The following is a 17,693-nucleotide window of genomic DNA, read 5'->3' on the forward strand; positions in this document are numbered from 1 at the left end:
TGACGTGTATTTTATAATATATTTATATACATACATAAACATGTTGAGAGAAGGAGGCAGAGTCTCTTCTTCTTTTTTTTTTTTTTTTTTTTTTTTTTTTCATTGCTCCTTTACGCTTACCCCTGATCTAGTTTTACAATTTTTCAAGGGTACACACATACAGTCGATGATAGAAGAGGAGAGATGTTATCTTATACGCGCTTTATTCCTCTCGATGATTGTTTCAGGGCAAATTGTAAAATAACATCCGCACAGTTGATCCGAGTTACAGGGTTAATCGAACAACGGTAAAAATCAATGATTAATCAACCAAGCGCTTTTCTGAGCGCGTACAACTGCATGAAATAACGAATGGTATGTATAATATCTTGTAGACAATAGTTGAGTATTTTTACGAAAAGAACAATCACTAGTATATACCAACCAATACTATACTTAAAAAGTGAGGGTGTACATTGCTCGCGCAATATGAGCTAAACGTGAACGTTAATTTTTTTTATTTGCCGCATCACGTTGTGCATCGTACCTACAACTTTTGTTTGTATACATAAGTATAGGTATTATACATATGTGTATACGGAGGAGTTGAAATAGCCGATTTTCTTCATATTTCCGCGCTGGATCGTAAAAATTTTCGTCTCTCTTGTGCGGATTTTAAGTAAACCTTTTGGAATGAAAGGCAGGTAGTGCAAATAATAATAATAATAATAACAACATCAATACTCGCGTAAGCGCGTAACAAATTTTTAATGAAAAATCAAATTAAAGCACGCCTGTACCTACTGGAAGACAAAAAGAAAAAAATACCTCTACATGCTCTGCGAATCCTTTATTGCTGAACTTTATACTATTATGAAGTATTACAAGTGTAATGAAACATGCACGTAATGCACCCACGCAACAGATGTATGTTCAAGCGTATAATTTCATATCTAATCGCATCTCATCTCTTGCTCACCTGTGAATTTCAGCTTTAGTTCAGTTTACGTGCACGATGTAAATCGTACGTGAAAATAGCGTAGACGATTATAATGCTCCGTTGATATGAAAGCACGTATATGTTGTAATTGTTAATTTTGCGGCCCAAACAAAAAAAAAAAAAAATACATTTCGATTCACTTATTTGGCAAAATTCCAAATTCCGGAATCGTCCTACAAATTCCAAAATCATAGAAATGACTCACCTCCCCCCTTTGGCGCTGGCCCAATGTTAAATAAACGATTGGAAACGCGTAATATCGTTTATAAGGTATAAAACACACACACCTCACACGCGATTGCTCCTTTTTTTCTCTCTCTCCTCCGATGCACATAACACGTAATGCAACAGCATTAAGTAAGTACACATCTACCTGAAGAAACTCGCGGCTGGCTGCCGAGAGGAGGAGGAGGAGGAATGCACCGCGTAGGTACTATTACGTGCATGTACATACATATATATATATATATATGTGTGTGTGTGTGTGTACGCTCGCGCGAGAGAAGAGGGGCCCGTTTCGCGCGAAACAAAAGAAGAAGAAGAAAAAGTAAGAAAGAGCCTGATGCCGTGCCCAGCGGTAAAGGAGCCTTATTCAGCCAAGCGAAGCGACGAGAGAGCCCCCCTATACACGCGGTGCTCGGTTCAACCGAGCGCCCATCAGTCGTGCTACCACCGCGGCGCGGAATAGAAACCGCGCACTCGAAACTCCAGTGCTTAACTTATAAGTAAACCCAACATTTTGAGTGGTTGAACCTTCAAGCGAAGCGACGCGCTTCGCGTACCTATACATTGTATTGCACTCGCGGTCGCGGTACTTCGCGATACTTTACCGATTTTTTCCCTTCTTTCGGCGCGTCCGCGGTTCAAGTATATATACAGGAGAGCCAAAGTGCGCGAGTGGCATAATACAGTTTACACCTACGATATTTTCACTTAAACACATCGTCGGAGCTTTGGTTTGGTACATATATATTCAAATACTTATGCCTTATTTTTTTATTTTTTTTATTTTTTTTTTTTCCTTCGCCTCGGTTCTCCCTGGTGAAGAGTCTCTGTTAATACCCGTACATATACCTACTAATATACCGCTATAAGAAAGAGAGAGAGAGAGAGAGAGAAAATAAGGGGAAGAAGAAAGAATTAAGAGAGCCTCCGAGTGAAAGATCGAAATCGAGGCTTGGCCTATTTCAGGAGGCCAAGAGGAAAGTCGTGGAACTGTACATATATTATACCTGTACATCTGATGTGTACACAACGTAGCCGCGTCCGCGAGAGCATAACATAATAAGTATACCTGTATACACGCAAACACATATATCGGAAAGTAGCCGGTGCAGGTGAGTTCATCGACGATTACGACAAAGCTGTTGCCGATTTTTTTTTTTTTTTTTTTTTTTTTTTTGAGATCCTTAACTTGTTTGCGATGCTCCCAAACGTGTATACTTATCACGGTGCGACATAAAAAGGACATTTCAGTATTATACTCGCAATGCCTTTTTTTTTTTTTTTTTTTTTTTAGTAGCTACGGTATAGACGATTGCGTGCAATTTCACGCTTCGAACGAGGGTTTTCTATATTTTAACGAGCGGAAGTGCTCCAGAGTGTGTTCCTTTGCTGCGCATTACACAGATATATACATTACATTATATAGTGTGTACTTACGCTCCTTTCGTTTTACGCGCCGCGCTTCTTTTGCTTCGTAGGTGAGGGAGTATAGGTAGAATCGAGTCTCAGGTCGCATCGGTTTAAATGCCGGGAAAACCCGTCTATGTATACCTCTAGCGTAATCCGATCGAATAAATAATAATACGTTTATATCTGCGCGTGCAATGTGTACCAAAAAGGACTCCGAAACAGTGTAGGTGGAACTTGTGTTGATCAAACTCGAGGTTCTTTTTTATTTTTACGTACCGATCTGAACCGATCCAATGAGCCGGTGACGGTGGTATACAAAAGCAACATGACTAAGTCTCGTCGGCGAGCTCTCGAAAAGGTGATGCGTAAGAGCGAAGGTCAAATTGTGTAGCTTGTAATTTCAAAACGGTCAACAATATATGTGTGTGTAGCAAATACCGATCGTCAAAAAATATTAAAATTATTGCCATATCGGGGTAAAAGTTTTTCGAGTTTCTTGACATTAAGAGTGGAGTCAACATTATGATTCCTTTCGTGGTTACACCACGCAAAAGTTAAAATTTCATCTGGCCACTGCCGATCGTTTGAGCAACTTTTTGAGAAAATTTCACGCGCAACTCGATCATCCAGAATTCAATGTAAGGTCGCAAGAGCGAAGCAAACAATCGGCCGATCGGCGCGTCCCTTTTCTTTGGTACCTGTAACAATAACACGACGAGAATAATAAGAATCAAAAACTTTTGGCACAGAGGCTGCACGGTCGAGGAAAATCGTGCCCATATAATAATATACGTGTGTTTATATGCTGAGCACGCACGTTGTACATATTTTGTGTATTTATAGTTTTTCTTCCGGGATTTTCAACGGAATTCGCGACGCAGATGTTAACACCCGTGTATACTTGAAAATATGTATATATAAATTGTATACATCGGCCCATCAACAACAATCGCGTTGCTCTGATTCTCGTGCGACAAAAATCGTTCTTTGTTTTTTTTTTCGTCTCTTCTTTATATAGCTCGCAAGCGATGATATGACGTGCCGTCATGGTGTTTTCGCCGATTTTTGCCGAGTGAACGCTTTAAGGAGGATATCCACTGGGTGGAGAAAGGAGAAAATCGGTACCTATGTATATTATACGTAGCTTTGCTCCAGCGAACTCTGTGGTTGGTTAACATTTCCGTGACTCTTATATGATACAACGTACGGACCTATCATGGTTTCTTGATATTTCCAAAAGAATAAATTGAATAAGCACTCCAAAAACGATACCGATCTTTTCTTCATCAATTGGTGCAGTTATACAAAAAATTCGAAAGCAAAAGCATATATTATACATACGCGCCCAACAATAACAAATTTTTTCTCGCTGCGTTGTGTGTATTGTCCAGCCGGCGCCGATCACTGGTACCGCTGTGGAGGGGACACGTAAAGCCGATTTTTCGGCAGATAGTTCACTTTCTCTCGCGCCAATGCTACCGTCCACAGCGTAATATGCAACGCGAGGTCACCCGGCTTGTACGAGCACCTTCGATGCGCACCCACGCGCGTTGGAGCGTTGCGTATCCTACACACTTGTCCTGCGTGGGTGTGCGATTTCCTACGGTATGCGTAGGTATATATGGACGAGAGCTGCGCGGGATACACACGCGAACTATAAACGATTCGCTCGATCGGTTTGGTCATTGCGATTTATATACATACTCACGGTGCACCAATGGCAAGCGCACCCAGACATGCGTTTTATATTATTTGCGTGACGCGAGAGAGAGAGAGAGAGAGTAGGTATACATAGCGACGATTCTTTGTTTGTGTACGGTTTTCTTATTTTTGCTTACTCGCGCGAAATTCGTGTATTTTTAATTTATAAGCTACACATATCTTCGAAAACTCGATGTATTGCGAGAAAAAAAAAATGAATTATCAACAGCCACTGTCCATGCTGACTTACGAGCGTCGAGTGCAATCGGTTTGCGCTAGAAAATAACTCCGGGTTTTCCCCGAGCGATTTGTGTTTTTCAGCAGGAAAACTCGAGATGCGTCTCTCTTATTTTTTTTTTTTTTGGTTTTCCCCGGGTAATAAGTATACCGATTGCGATCTTTTGCCTACTCTGGAAAGTACGCGCTCGTTGTATAACTTATTATCGCGTCTAAAATTTTCCAAAGCTATATCTGGCAGGGAGTAGGGGGGAAATAAAAAAAATGTACGCGATTTTTAGGGAAAAGACGAGTATAACGTGGCGCGACGGAATATCTATACGAAGTAACGTGTTACACGCGAAAAGAGAGGAAAACGATGATAGCATCGCGTTGAACTTGAATTGTCAAGCTCGTGGTTGCGCGACGCCGTATATAATATGGTTGAGGAAATAGTAACAATATTATAATATACATTGGTACATCGAGGCACCCACGGAGTAGCGCACAATTGTAGCGATATAACCCAATATCACGACTTTTCCGCTGCTCTCTATAATATATCCCCTCGTATACCTTATAGTTGTAGCTCCGAGAGCAGGCAAAGTTCCGTCGTAAAACCATGGACTGGTCACCTTGGCCATTTCTGCTGCTATTCTGCGGCTTAGCGGCCGGACAATCGTAAGTGACATTATTTCTTATATATATAAATGGCTCCCTATCCCATCAGACCTGCTCTGAAACTCTTTTTTTTTTTTTTTTTTTTTTTTTTTAAAAAGGTACTACTCCATTGTCGCGCCCCGAGTCGTCAGACCAAACTCGGAGTACCATGTGGCGATAAGCATCGTCGGCGTCTCCGAGCCAACGACGACCTTCGTCGAGTTGTCCGGACAATTGGACACCGGGGAGTCCTTTGTCGTGTCAGACAGCGTCGTCGTCGAGCCCTACGCCACGAGGGTCCTCAGTCTCGAGGTGAGAGCAAGCTCTTTTACTTACATATCATACATCTTATATACACATTCATTATGAAATTTTGTTGCGATATTTCATAAATTTATATACATACGAGGGTTTTTTCAATCTCATAGTATAAATATACACTTTGCTTGCGTGTAGCCCATTGTTCAATTGCTCGCGCGAGAGTTGGTTTTAATCGATACTTTAATTGACACACACTCTCGACTCGAGAAACCATATATAGGCTCGCGTTTTTACATGAAAATACGACTAAAATATACTGCGAGAGTCGCAAAAACACACGCCACATGCAATTTGGTATATGTGGCACACATACCAAAGTGTACTTGTACGTAGACAACAACAACAAAAAAAAAAGAGCTGGAAGGTCAGCCGCGGCGTACATAGATATGTAATGTTTGCTGGGAAAAGCCGAAGAAAGCGCTGCAGCCGAGATCTCTTTTGACCCACATAAGGATATACCTCTCATACCGATTTCGTACACCTATGTAATATATATATACTCTGTCGCACGGCATCGGTGGCGTGTATTGTATACTATATACACACAATTCGGAGTTTTGATCTGATTTTTCTCAATTAGGATACGCGCATATTTATATACCCATGTGCAAAAGTTTCACTGATTTCACCCTCGCGCGTGGATGATGCATCGGGCGAACCTTTTTTTTTATTTTTATTGTTTGCGCGTGAAGTTCGTCAAACGCGAGAAAGCTTGTGTTTGCTTGTATACAGTTCGGCTTTTGTGTGTCACGCGTCATCCGTATACTCGTGGAACCTCGTCGAGAGTTTCGCGGATTTTTTTTTTTATTATGGGGTTGCTCTTCGCAGCCTCTATAAACTAGAGCACACCTTGTGTTTTCACCGGAGCGGATTCCTGGTGAAACCGTGTATACGAAAATCGTACGATAAATAAATCAAAGTCTTGTAGAAAATGTTTGCTTCGCATTGATCAAGCCAATTTATTTATGAGTTGCATTTGTATGAATAAAAATTTTGAAAAAGTTTCGGCACGTCGCGTGAAAAGCACTGCCAGCCTCGTTGTTACAATTTTCTAAAATTTTGTCACAACGAAGAGTCGTAAAATTGTTTCAAATGGAAAAAAAAAAAAGTTAAAAAGGAGGTACAATGAGATTGCGGAGCAATTTCGCTCGGTGCTTACGTAAATGTAATATTCCGCCAGAGTTGCATCTACATTTGACACAAACCTTCGTTCGCGTTAACAATTTTACTTGCGGCAAAATGCCATGTTTTAATTTTTAATTTTACAAAGTATAGTCTTTGTTCGTTTCGTGAGTTTTTTTTTTCGTTGTCTAAATATCGGGAAAAAAATTTGAAGAGAAATAAATAATTTACCAGGACAAGCCGTTTTTTAAAGTAAACATTATACGGCACATGAAAATCATTTTCTGTAATGAATCTCTTTTTATCATTCATAAAACCATAACCAGTACTCAACTAATGTATAAAGTGAACGCCAACCATCGCGCATCGAACAAAAAAAAAAATACAAAATAAAATATCCCCGTTATAAAAGCTCAAGTATTCCTGGCGACATCGAGTCTATCATAATATATGTGTGCATGTCCGAGCTAATCTATACACACACGTGCGCGCACGAGCGTATACCTAATTCGATTGAGGATCATGTACGGATGGCAACGGAGATGCGAATCGATCGTTAAAGTTGTCGCGTTGCCGTTACAAACCGTGTATGTGCGTACGTTAATGTCTCTTCTTTTGCGACGGAGCTATGTATGGTTATATTTTTATGATGTATATCCATGTGCATAAAAAATACGCGTTTTTGCATGCCGTTATAAAAAGATTTAAAGATGCCAAAGTAGCTTTTATTCATCCGACTCGTGTGTGTATTACATCCAGACACAACTATATATAGTATGTAACGAGAAAGTCGGCGCTATAACTTTCAACGTCCATCTCATGATACGTAATAGGTATATTTAATTCCATACGTGCGTGAGTCGACGGGCGTTACATTTATACATAATATATCTGTTGCGTAACACATACACATTATGTTTTTCATCAATATTTCATGTCCTCTCTTCATTCGCTTGTACACCGAGCATAGAAGAATACATACGAAACAGACGGTGTACTCAAAAGAGCGATTTTTTACCGGCCGGCGAGCAATATAATACATACATCTCTGCTGCAGTGTAACTTCAAGTGCGCACACTTGTTTCAAAATTCCGTGTATTTTTTTATTAGCGCGCACGTGTGTAATACAATACGAGATGAAAATACTAGCGCCAGCAAAGCTAAAAAAAAAAAATCTTCGAGTGAGAGAAGAAAAAAAAATATAGATGTTATTCGCGCGTATAAATTTCAGTGCGCCTATATTTTATACGGCGACCGGTGAGGCTCGATTTACTGGGCGCGGCGCATATCTTCTCGCCCATGTGTATGATGTATACCCTACCCTCGTATGTATCGTGTAGTGTACGCTCGTTAAAACATCCTCTGCGACACACCCAGGTTGGCCGTATCGCCGAAAAAAAACAAAACAAAAGGTCCCCCCCGTATCTTATCAGCTTTGCAAAAAAAAAAAAAGAAAAAACCGGTCATTGGCCTGGTTCGATCGAATGGCGCACCAAAGAACAACAATGAAAAATTGCAGGTCGGCGACACCGGGCCCGGGAAATACAGGCTCCTGGCGCGGTCAACCAGCGGATACGCCTTTGTCAACTCGACGGAACTCGAGTACGTGCACAAGAGCTACTCCGTGTTCATGCAGACCGACAGGTCGGTCTACAAGCCCGGGAGTAAGATACAGTTCAGGTGCGTCGTTCTCGACTCGAGGCTCAGGCCCACGGCCAACAGGCAGCTCGAGGTTTACATTACGGTTAGTATATACACCGTGTCATTAATATCACTGTATACGCATTGTTTGTATTTTTTTTGGACGCGTCAAGTAACTATTCCAAGAGATAAATTTCCTCCGAGTGGTACTGTTTTTTTTTTTTTTTTTTTTCTGTGTTAGGACCGCGATGTTTGTCGCGCAAAAGTTTCGCGTCTCGAGAAAGAGAAAAAAAATTCGAAATGTTTACGAAAAGAGAGATAAAGAAAAAAAAACAGGATTTTTACTCCATTTGATATTTTGTAACGTAAAATGTGGACGAAAAATGGTTAGGACGGCCAAGGCAATCGTATAAAACAATGGGACCGGCCAAGGTTGCACCAAGGAATATTCAACGGGGAGCTCGAGCTGTCGCAGTCGCCGGTACTGGGGGACTGGGAAATCGTAGCCATCATTGGAAACCAGACCTTCAAGAAGGCCATCCAGGTGGCCGAGTACGTGCTACCCAAGTTCGAGGTTACCATCGACTCGCCGGCCCACGCTACTTTCAAGGAGGGCAAAATTGCCGTCATCGTTCACGCCAAGTGAGTCTTGTTTTTTTTGTTCATTTTGAGTGGGCGAGATTTCGCAGGTGCGTATACGACGAATCGTGACTTCTCGTGCATGCTTTGGCAAAAGACGAGTGCTTTTTCAACGTAATCTCGCATGATTTCAGGTACACCTACGGTAAACCGGTTAAAGGCGAAGCCACGATAACGGCCTTCCCGGACATCTACTCGCCGGTACTGCAGCCGGTCTACCAGTCGCCGATCCGCAAGGTCGTCAAAATCGAGGGAAAAGCTACCGTGGACTTTGACATAGCCAAAGACCTGAGGTACTAATGACGCGGTTAATCTCGTTTTGTGGCCATTTATTTCCTTTTTTTTTTTTTTTTTTTTTTTTACACATCTGTGTGTATATAATTGCTCTGCGGTTACTTACCACGACCCATAGTACTTCCGGAAAATGTAGCAAACGATACATGAGGGAAAAAAAAAAAATTACTTATTACGACATGAGCAATTTATTGTACAATGTATGCGCGCACAGGGTGACGGACGACGACTACAGGCGTCCCGTGGTGATCGAGGTCGCGGTGGAGGAAGCAGTCACCGGCAGACGACAGAACGCCTCCCTCCAGATAACGTTGCACAAGCACAAGTACACGATGGAGTTGCTGAGAACCGCCGAGTACTACAAGCCCGGCCTCAAGTACACGGCCTTTGTAAGTCATACACATTTTTTTTCTCTCTCTCTCTTCGCCGCATCCCTCATCGCGCGGTAATTTTTTTGTTTTTTTTTGTTTTATCTTTTCCTTCCTTCGCGCGAGACAGGATACGCGCGTTATTAAGGGCTCCTTACCACGTATTTTCACGTTTCGCGCAACATATATGATGCACATACTTGCGTGTATATTATACATACAGGCGTGTGAAATCTCCTCGAATCATGTTGTACCTATTGTTTCTAACTATAACGAGTTCGGTGTTAAAACAAGTACACGCGCAGCCCTTCCCTGAAAAACAAGTGTACGGCAATTACGTGCGCGTGGGAGAGTACTTTTATTTCCATGAATTGGTTGGGATGTAATATCATGTACGCGCCGATCAGTTGAAGGTAGCGTACCACGACGGCTCGCCGGTGATCGACAACACGAACCCGGTGCACGTGACCTACGGCTACACGTACGACCAAGAGAACCTGTACAACATGACGCGAATGCTCGACAAGAACGGCATGGTGGAGCTCGAGTTTTATCCACCGTCTACGGTGCCCGACAAGATATTCCGGCCCCTGAGGATCGAGGCGGAGTACCTCAACCTCCACGAGTGGTTCCCCTCGACCAACCCGGCGACCTCCAGGAGCGGGGCTTACGTCCAGGCGACTCTGCGCACCGACAAACCCCGGGTCGGCGATTACGTCGAGATCGAGGTCAACTCCACCGATCCGCTCAAGTACCTCAGTTATCAGGTCCTCGGCCGCGGTGACGTCCTCAACGCGGCGTCCATCCAGGTGCCGGATCGACACACGGCCAACTTACGGTGGGTTATTTCGCCTCCATCTCACAGCCAGAAGATAAAAGCTCCTTTTTTCTGACACATGATGGACATTTGTTTAGGTTCCTGGCCACCTACGTGATGGCTCCGGTGGCCCACGTGCTAGTCTACTACGTCAGGCCCGACGGGGAGATAGTGGCCGACTCCCTGAACGTGGAGCTCGAAGGTGCTCTCCAGAATTTCGTGAGTCCCCTAATTGCGCCTCCATGTACCCACGTGTATAGTGTGTAACGTTTTTCCCTTTTGGATGTACTTTAGGTGGACATAAAAACTGTGCCCGGTGAAGTGGAACCCGGTGACAACGTCGATTTGACCATTACGGCCAAGCCGAACTCCTACGTTGGCATCTTGGGTGTGGACCAGAGGTCGCTCCTGCTGAAATCGGGCAACGACATCACTTACGTGAGCATATTTCTCCTTTTTTTTTGTTTTTTTTTTTTTATTCAGAGGTGCTTACCCAATTTTGGGATTCCAGGACCAAGTGCGCCGAGAGCTGATGTCCTACGACTCGAACGGCGAGCCGAGCTTCTACGGCGACGATAACTTTTCGCCCTCGTGGACGAGACCGGGTTCAGCCAGTACCGAGGAAATATTCCGCGTAAGTCCAAAACCCAACGATTTTTTCAATTGCCATCATCGGAGAGCGAACACCTAGTTAATGATGTTTTGTTCCTTGGTCCCGCACAGACGATGGGCACTGTCGTGATCACCAACGCTTACATGCACGAGAACCTCCAACTGAGTAAGTCTGCCAACAAATCAAACAATCATTTGTATTGGATATCTTGATACTAATTAGCAGCAATAAGGCTAAGCATTGTGTGCTCGTTAATCATTTTTAATTTACCACGTAATATATCTTCACTTGAACCAAAAAAAAAAAAAAAAAAAAAAAAAAAAAAAAATGGAAATACCAAAAAAAATCTCTCTACAAGTATATTAACATGTTTAACTTTCGCGAAAAGCAGATTTTTATGGCATTTTGCGAATAATGATTTTTCGTTTATCGGAACAAAGCAAAAGTAGCATCATTTATTGACCGAGTATTATTTTACGGGTCGAATAACACTGTACATATTAAAAAAACATTAAATACCCTCAGCGATTAAAAAAAAAAAGAATGTATAACGTATTGGTGGTTGGGTTGCGCATTAAAAAATTTTGAAATTCTTTGTTGTATCGATCGCACAACGTCGCGTCGTAAGTCTGATGTACTTACACGTTTATATGATTTTACATGATTGTGATATGTATGTGCGTAGTATACTACCGCAATAGCTTCAGCACGATAGCTATGGCCCCCATCGCCATGGCGACGAGCACAAGTTCGGTCTCGACGGGGGACCTCAAGGTCCGCAAGAATTTCCCCGAAACTTGGATTTGGGAGGCGGTCGACACCCGGTAATTCCGTCAATCTTACAACCAACAATCACATAAATATATATTTCCCCCCCCCCCCCATAGCTCCATTTTTCTACTCGATTTCACGGGGTCACGTATTATATTGTTGTTCTCATTATACTATACCTTCTCTATTGTCATTTGGTCTTTTGTTCATTTCTTGCTGGTAATGCTTTTGGACGAGGTATATATATATATAATAATGTAACGTGGTGAAAATGGAATTAATCTGTGTAAGTAACAGGTGAATGGTTGATTAATACATCATCTAACCGGCCCATTGTAAATAAGACGATCCCACCCCTCACATACATAATCCATCCAACAATAATTTATATCGTAGTATTAATCTTTACTAACAATAATATACGCACAGTTGATCAAACGAGAGTACGAGTTGAAGGAAAAATAAAGTGCACGATTTTTTGTTTAAAGGACAAGGTCGTTGATATTCATAACACTTAATGTATCGCAACGACTTGTCGTCTATTGAAAATCGTCGCACATTACCACTCGGTAAAAGCATGAGGTGAATCACCACGTGGTTTTACCGTGTAAGTCTTTTTTAATAGAGAACATACACTCGGAGGGCAAACAATATAATTTTAATAGATTGGTAACTGTTTAATTTTTAAAAATAAAGATCTAAAGTATATAATAGTCTTCCGAGTGTATATGCTACATGTAAATAGGTAATCAAAAAAAAAAAAGAAATGGCAGGATCTGTGGATGATTGGTAAGGAAAGAAAAAAAAAAAAAAAAAAAAAAAACACGAATGGCCGGTCGGTTTTGCAGCTTCAAATCCGGACGGCGATAGGGTTAAAGGTCCGCTGGAGGGGCTGGCATTATCGACGCTGAAGCCGGACATTGGGCCGCCGGTTCGGCACAGATTCGCCGCGCGGCCGGCTTGGGCCGGACGTTACGCCTTCTCGTACGTGCCGCTAGCCCCTTGGAGGCCTCGTGTTTTCCTCATGCATGACATCTTAGACACTTGGCTTTTTTCAAACATGTCTTCAGGGTATACTTGTTTACTTTCTTTTTTTTATCCACCTACTTTTAATATATAGTGTACTTTTTTCGTTTTACTTTAGGTGTTCACAATTTTTTTTTTTTTTTTTTTTTTTTTTTTTTTTTTTATCGCAACTACACCCCCCCATCCCTTTACATTATTTTTTTGTCTTTTCATGTTCATGATCGATGTAATGTATGATGCTGAGAATTTGTGAATGTTGTGTACAATTTTTCGCCCCCCCCCCCCCTAAAAAAGTTTTTATTATAAAAAATCTGTACTTTTTGTAACAAAAGTGAAAAATGAGCTTTTCGGCCATGGAATGTACATGATAGTGGGAGTATTGATTTTTTTGATGAACTTATCGTTTTTTTTCATCCCTATACTCAATGCACATACAGCAAGTAGCTTAAAATACGCACCCAATTTGTCTCCACGCTATTACATGATTTTACCATTAATTCATGTCTTGGTGATTCTTCTTTAGGAGATATGCAATAAGTCATGTTTATATTAGATCTGATTCTGAGTAATATTTTTATTATCGTTTTACTTTTTTAACAAAACACTTAATTTCCTTGTGTATATTTTTCTTTGCTCGATTTATTCACATGAATATTGTAAATTAGTTTTTGGAATTCTTGTAAATTGCAAATGTATTATCAAATAATGGTGTATGTATACTGAATTGTATTACTTTTTTTATTTTTCATTGTAAATTATTATACACTATACCTATGTTCCTTTGTAAATGTAACTATTGTTCTCTTTATTTCTGTTCGTTCCACCTGTAATCACTTAGTTTTTAACGTATATGTGTGGGTAGAAAAAAAAATTAATTTTCGTCTAAAACAGGTACGAAGGAAAAACAGTGATCCGAAGAACTGTACCGGACAGCATAACATCGTGGGTGTTGACCGGTTTCTCGGTCGACCCAACTTATGGACTCGGTCTCATGCAGTCACCTAGAAAGGTATATATCATACCCATCGTGTGGATTCATAAAGAAATCACTGTCTTTTGCACACGTTCTTTAAATACGCATAAATCGATCGGTTGTTTCCAGCTGAAAGTGTTCAAACCTTTCTTCATCTCGATGAATCTCCCTTACTCCGTGATTCGTGGAGAAATCGTAGCAGTGCCGATCGTCATATTCAACTACATGAACAAAGATCTCACGGTGGAAGTGGTGGTGGAGAATAACGGCGATTTCGAGTTTGCCGAAATATCAAACGAAGTCCACGAAACCAAACGTACATTGTTATATATAAAAAAATACAATTTATAATTCAAATCAGTAAGTGCGGATCGATGATAATAACATACGTTTGCAATTTCCTTCATAGGCCTGGAACTTTACCGAACCAAAAAATTGTTCGTACCTGCAAACTCGGCCCAGAGCGTTTCCTTCATGATCATTCCACTGAAGCTCAACCATATAACGATCAAGGCCAAGGCGACCAGTGCCATGGCAGGCGACAGTATAGAGTATCCTCTTCTCGTCAAGGTACGATCCATTGTATACTAATCATCATTCATGACTGTAACAAATACAATAAATAAACCTCAAAAACAAAAATTAGGCCGAGGGTGAGACTCAATACAGAAACAAAGTGGTATTCGTCGATTTGAGAAACGACGACTCGACAAAGACTAACGTCACCGTCGACATTCCCAACCACTTTGTTCAAGATTCCGACTACGTCGAGGTATCGGCGGTCGGCGACATACTTGGCCCAAGCATCCCTAATCTCGACAAGCTCATCAAAATGCCGTTCGGATGCGGCGAACAGAACATGCTCAACTTTGTGCCAAACATCGTGATTTTGGAATACTTGAAGGTTCGACATTATACATCCTGGATACACGTAAATGAAACATGAATACAACATGTGAGGCTCTTTTTTACTATAGAACACAAATCAGCTGTCTCCAGCCATCGAGAGCAAAGCACTAGGCTACTTGGAAACTGGCTACCAGCAGGAACTGACGTACAGACACGCGGACGGCTCTTTCAGCGCTTTCGGCAAGTCAGACCCGCGCGGCAGCACATGGTCAGTCGATGCACGTCCTCGCAATAACTAATTCCCATCACCCATTCACTTGTACCTTTATCATCTTCCACCAGGTTGACGGCCTTCGTTGCTAAGTCGTTCAAGCAAGCCGAGAAGTACATCACGGTGGAGGAGAAAATTGTGTCGGACGCATTGCGCTGGCTGGCCGAAAACCAGGCGGCCAACGGCAGCTTCCCCGAGGTCGGAACTGTCAGCCACAAGGACATGCAAGGCGGCGCGGCCAAGGGCCTCGCCCTCACGGCTTACGTGCTCAGTGCTTTTCTAGAAATCGAGGTACGAGAGTGTATTTATTATGAAGAAAAAAAAAAGTGCCACTGGAAACTTTTCCCATTTACACTTTTGATTTCCAGAACATCGACGGCCCTTATCGCAACGTCATCTACAAGGGCGTCGACTACGTGGTGCGCCACATGCAGGACCTGGACGACAACTACGCGCTGAGCATCTGCACGTACGTGTTGGGGTTGGCGCGCAACGCCTACGAAGACGAGGCTTTCCGTGAACTGGAGCGACGGGCCAACTACACTCTCGAGGGAGGTCTCAAGTGGTGGAGCAAGCCAGTGCCCGAGCCGGAGCGCAACAATCCCTGGTACTCGCTGTCCCGGTGCGCCGACGTCGAGATGACCTCGTACGCCATGCTGTCGTACCTGCGTAGGAACATGCTCACCGACGCCACGGCCATCATGAAGTGGCTGATAAAGCAGCGCAACGCCGAGGGCGGCTTCGCCTCGACTCAGGACACGGTCGTGGGCCTGTACGCCCTGTCGAAGCTGGGCGAGAAACTCAGGACGAATCTGTACGACGTGAAGATCAAAGTGACGACCGACGCCGGGGAGACCAAGGAGATCAACGTCAACTCGAGGAACTTTATGATCGTGCAGAAACACGAGGTGCCTGTCATGCATTTTTGTAGTTGTGGTTGATATTGGTGACATTTGGGTTGGTGATGGAACTTGTTTGTTTCCCTTTGCCACACAGCTGCTCGGGAGAACTCGAATGATGAACATCACGGCTACGGGGACGGGTTTCGCGCTCGTCCAAGTCACCTCGCGCTACAATCTCAACGTGACCGGGGCCTTCCCGCTCTTCACCCTGGATCCCCAGGTCGACACGATATCCACCAACGATCACTTGCAGCTATCGATCTGTTCTGGGTTCGTGACGTACATCCGATGAGTGTATCGGCAGGAGCTAGTGAAAACAATGAACATTTCAATGTTTTAGGTTCATCCCAACGAAAGAGGCCAATGAGAGTAACATGGCTGTCATGGAGGTGAGCTTCCCGTCGGGCTTCACGGTCGATCAGGACGCCCTGCCGAGCTTGGAGCTGTCGCAGCACGTCAAGCGCGTCGAGACCAAAAACGGCGACACCATGCTCGTCCTGTACTTTGACAAGGTACAGTTTTTATTGTTGCTCTTCATATATTTGTATATGCATTCCATGAATTGTTTTCGTTCAGATGGTTCACGACAAGGAATATTGTCCCACGGTATCGGCCTACAGGACGCACAAGGTGGCCAAACAGAAGCCAGTTCCCGTTTCGATATACGACTACTACGACTCGTGTAAGTTGCACATAATATGCTTTATCGGTGGGCGTTGCATGCGCTCGAAAGAAAGAAAAAATCGGTAACACGTGACGATGATGTTTAGCGAGACGAGCGAGGGTGTTCTACGAGCCAAAGATGACGACGCTGTGCGACCTGTGCGAGGACGAGCAATGCGGCGACGTCTGCATCAAGGCGAACAAGCAAGAGACCGGCTCCTCGCCATCCATCTCCTCGAGTTCAACGGTGCCCGTCTTCTTTGCGCTGATATTCGCCAGTCTCGCTTGCGTCCATCTCAATCTACGAAGGCTCTCGAACGTTTTGTTGTAAATTTTCTGAGATAACGGTCAACATAAGGAAATTATATAATTATTCTCACATATACTTACTGCAAGTAGGTGTGATTTCTTTTTTTTTTTTTCTACTTTTTAATTGTAAATTTAAGTATACGCGACAAGAAATAAATGTGTTTTTATACTATTAACGTATTACTTAAAAGCGAATGTTTGTTTTTTCTTTTTTTTTAGAAACGAGCCGTAACCAAAGTTTATGCTTCTGTTTATTTGTGCGAAAGCGATATTTACATTGCGTATAACATGTTGTATACACGCGTTGTGTGCAAAAATATGTTCGTATTTTTTTATATACATATATATAATATAGTACGTATTGTTCGGACTTCGAGTGCGAGCGAGAGATTGTTAATATTTTTATCGTCGTTACGTAAAATACTTACGTAATATTATTTGTAATTATTTGAAATATGTTTGTGACAAAATACATTATAAAAAAATCGTAGTATTGGTGCTCATCGTTAATCTACCCTGATGTCATCTGTTTAATTAGATTTAGTTTCGATTCAAAAAGTTCAAACTCCTAATCACGCACTAGTGCGTAAAGAAAATTTAATCGTCCTTCAGCATTACCAACTGTATGAAAGTAAATAGGACCACAACACGAATACACAAGACAGCGTGCTCGTACGGGGCACCAATTTTCGTTTTTCGTGTACAGACCGGAACAAGTTTTGGTACCGAAGAGCTCATTAGCTGAAATTTGGTGTGGTAACAAAGGCTGGTCTTTACTTACAATTTTTTGATTGGCTGGTGTCGTAGGCTGCGCACGGACACTAAAGCACACACCATGTTTCTCTGAGACTCACTTTACTCCATGTGGTGCATCATCATCATCTTACAGGGCGAGAGGATACACATTTCTTTGTAGTTGGTAT

The 17,693-nt window shown here is 42.4% G+C and overlaps 1 protein-coding gene across 1 annotated transcript; it reads left to right on the forward strand.

Annotated features, from left to right (window-relative positions):
* Positions 1 to 1,655: 1,655 nt before the first annotated feature.
* LOC106644118 (CD109 antigen) lies at positions 1,656 to 16,856 on the forward strand. The gene is made up of 26 exons (XM_089592555.1): positions 1,656 to 1,940; positions 5,115 to 5,212; positions 5,311 to 5,503; positions 8,154 to 8,378; positions 8,667 to 8,917; positions 9,049 to 9,207; positions 9,423 to 9,597; positions 9,984 to 10,414; positions 10,492 to 10,612; positions 10,688 to 10,831; positions 10,905 to 11,027; positions 11,117 to 11,171; positions 11,692 to 11,830; positions 12,474 to 12,480; positions 12,577 to 12,848; positions 13,695 to 13,812; positions 13,906 to 14,092; positions 14,186 to 14,346; positions 14,423 to 14,680; positions 14,754 to 14,893; positions 14,968 to 15,187; positions 15,265 to 15,804; positions 15,893 to 16,077; positions 16,139 to 16,310; positions 16,375 to 16,480; positions 16,569 to 16,856. Exons 2-26 carry the CDS (start codon positions 5,154 to 5,156, stop codon positions 16,790 to 16,792), a joined length of 4,665 nt encoding a protein of 1,554 aa, XP_089448681.1. The 5' UTR covers positions 1,656 to 1,940; positions 5,115 to 5,153; the 3' UTR covers positions 16,793 to 16,856.
* Positions 16,857 to 17,693: the final 837 nt, after the last annotated feature.

This window comes from Copidosoma floridanum, unplaced genomic scaffold (assembly GCF_036245765.1).
Source record: "Copidosoma floridanum isolate Cflo_tuat_1 unplaced genomic scaffold, Cflo_Japanese_pri ptg000019l, whole genome shotgun sequence".
In the NCBI taxonomy this organism is placed as follows: domain Eukaryota; kingdom Metazoa; phylum Arthropoda; class Insecta; order Hymenoptera; family Encyrtidae; genus Copidosoma; species Copidosoma floridanum.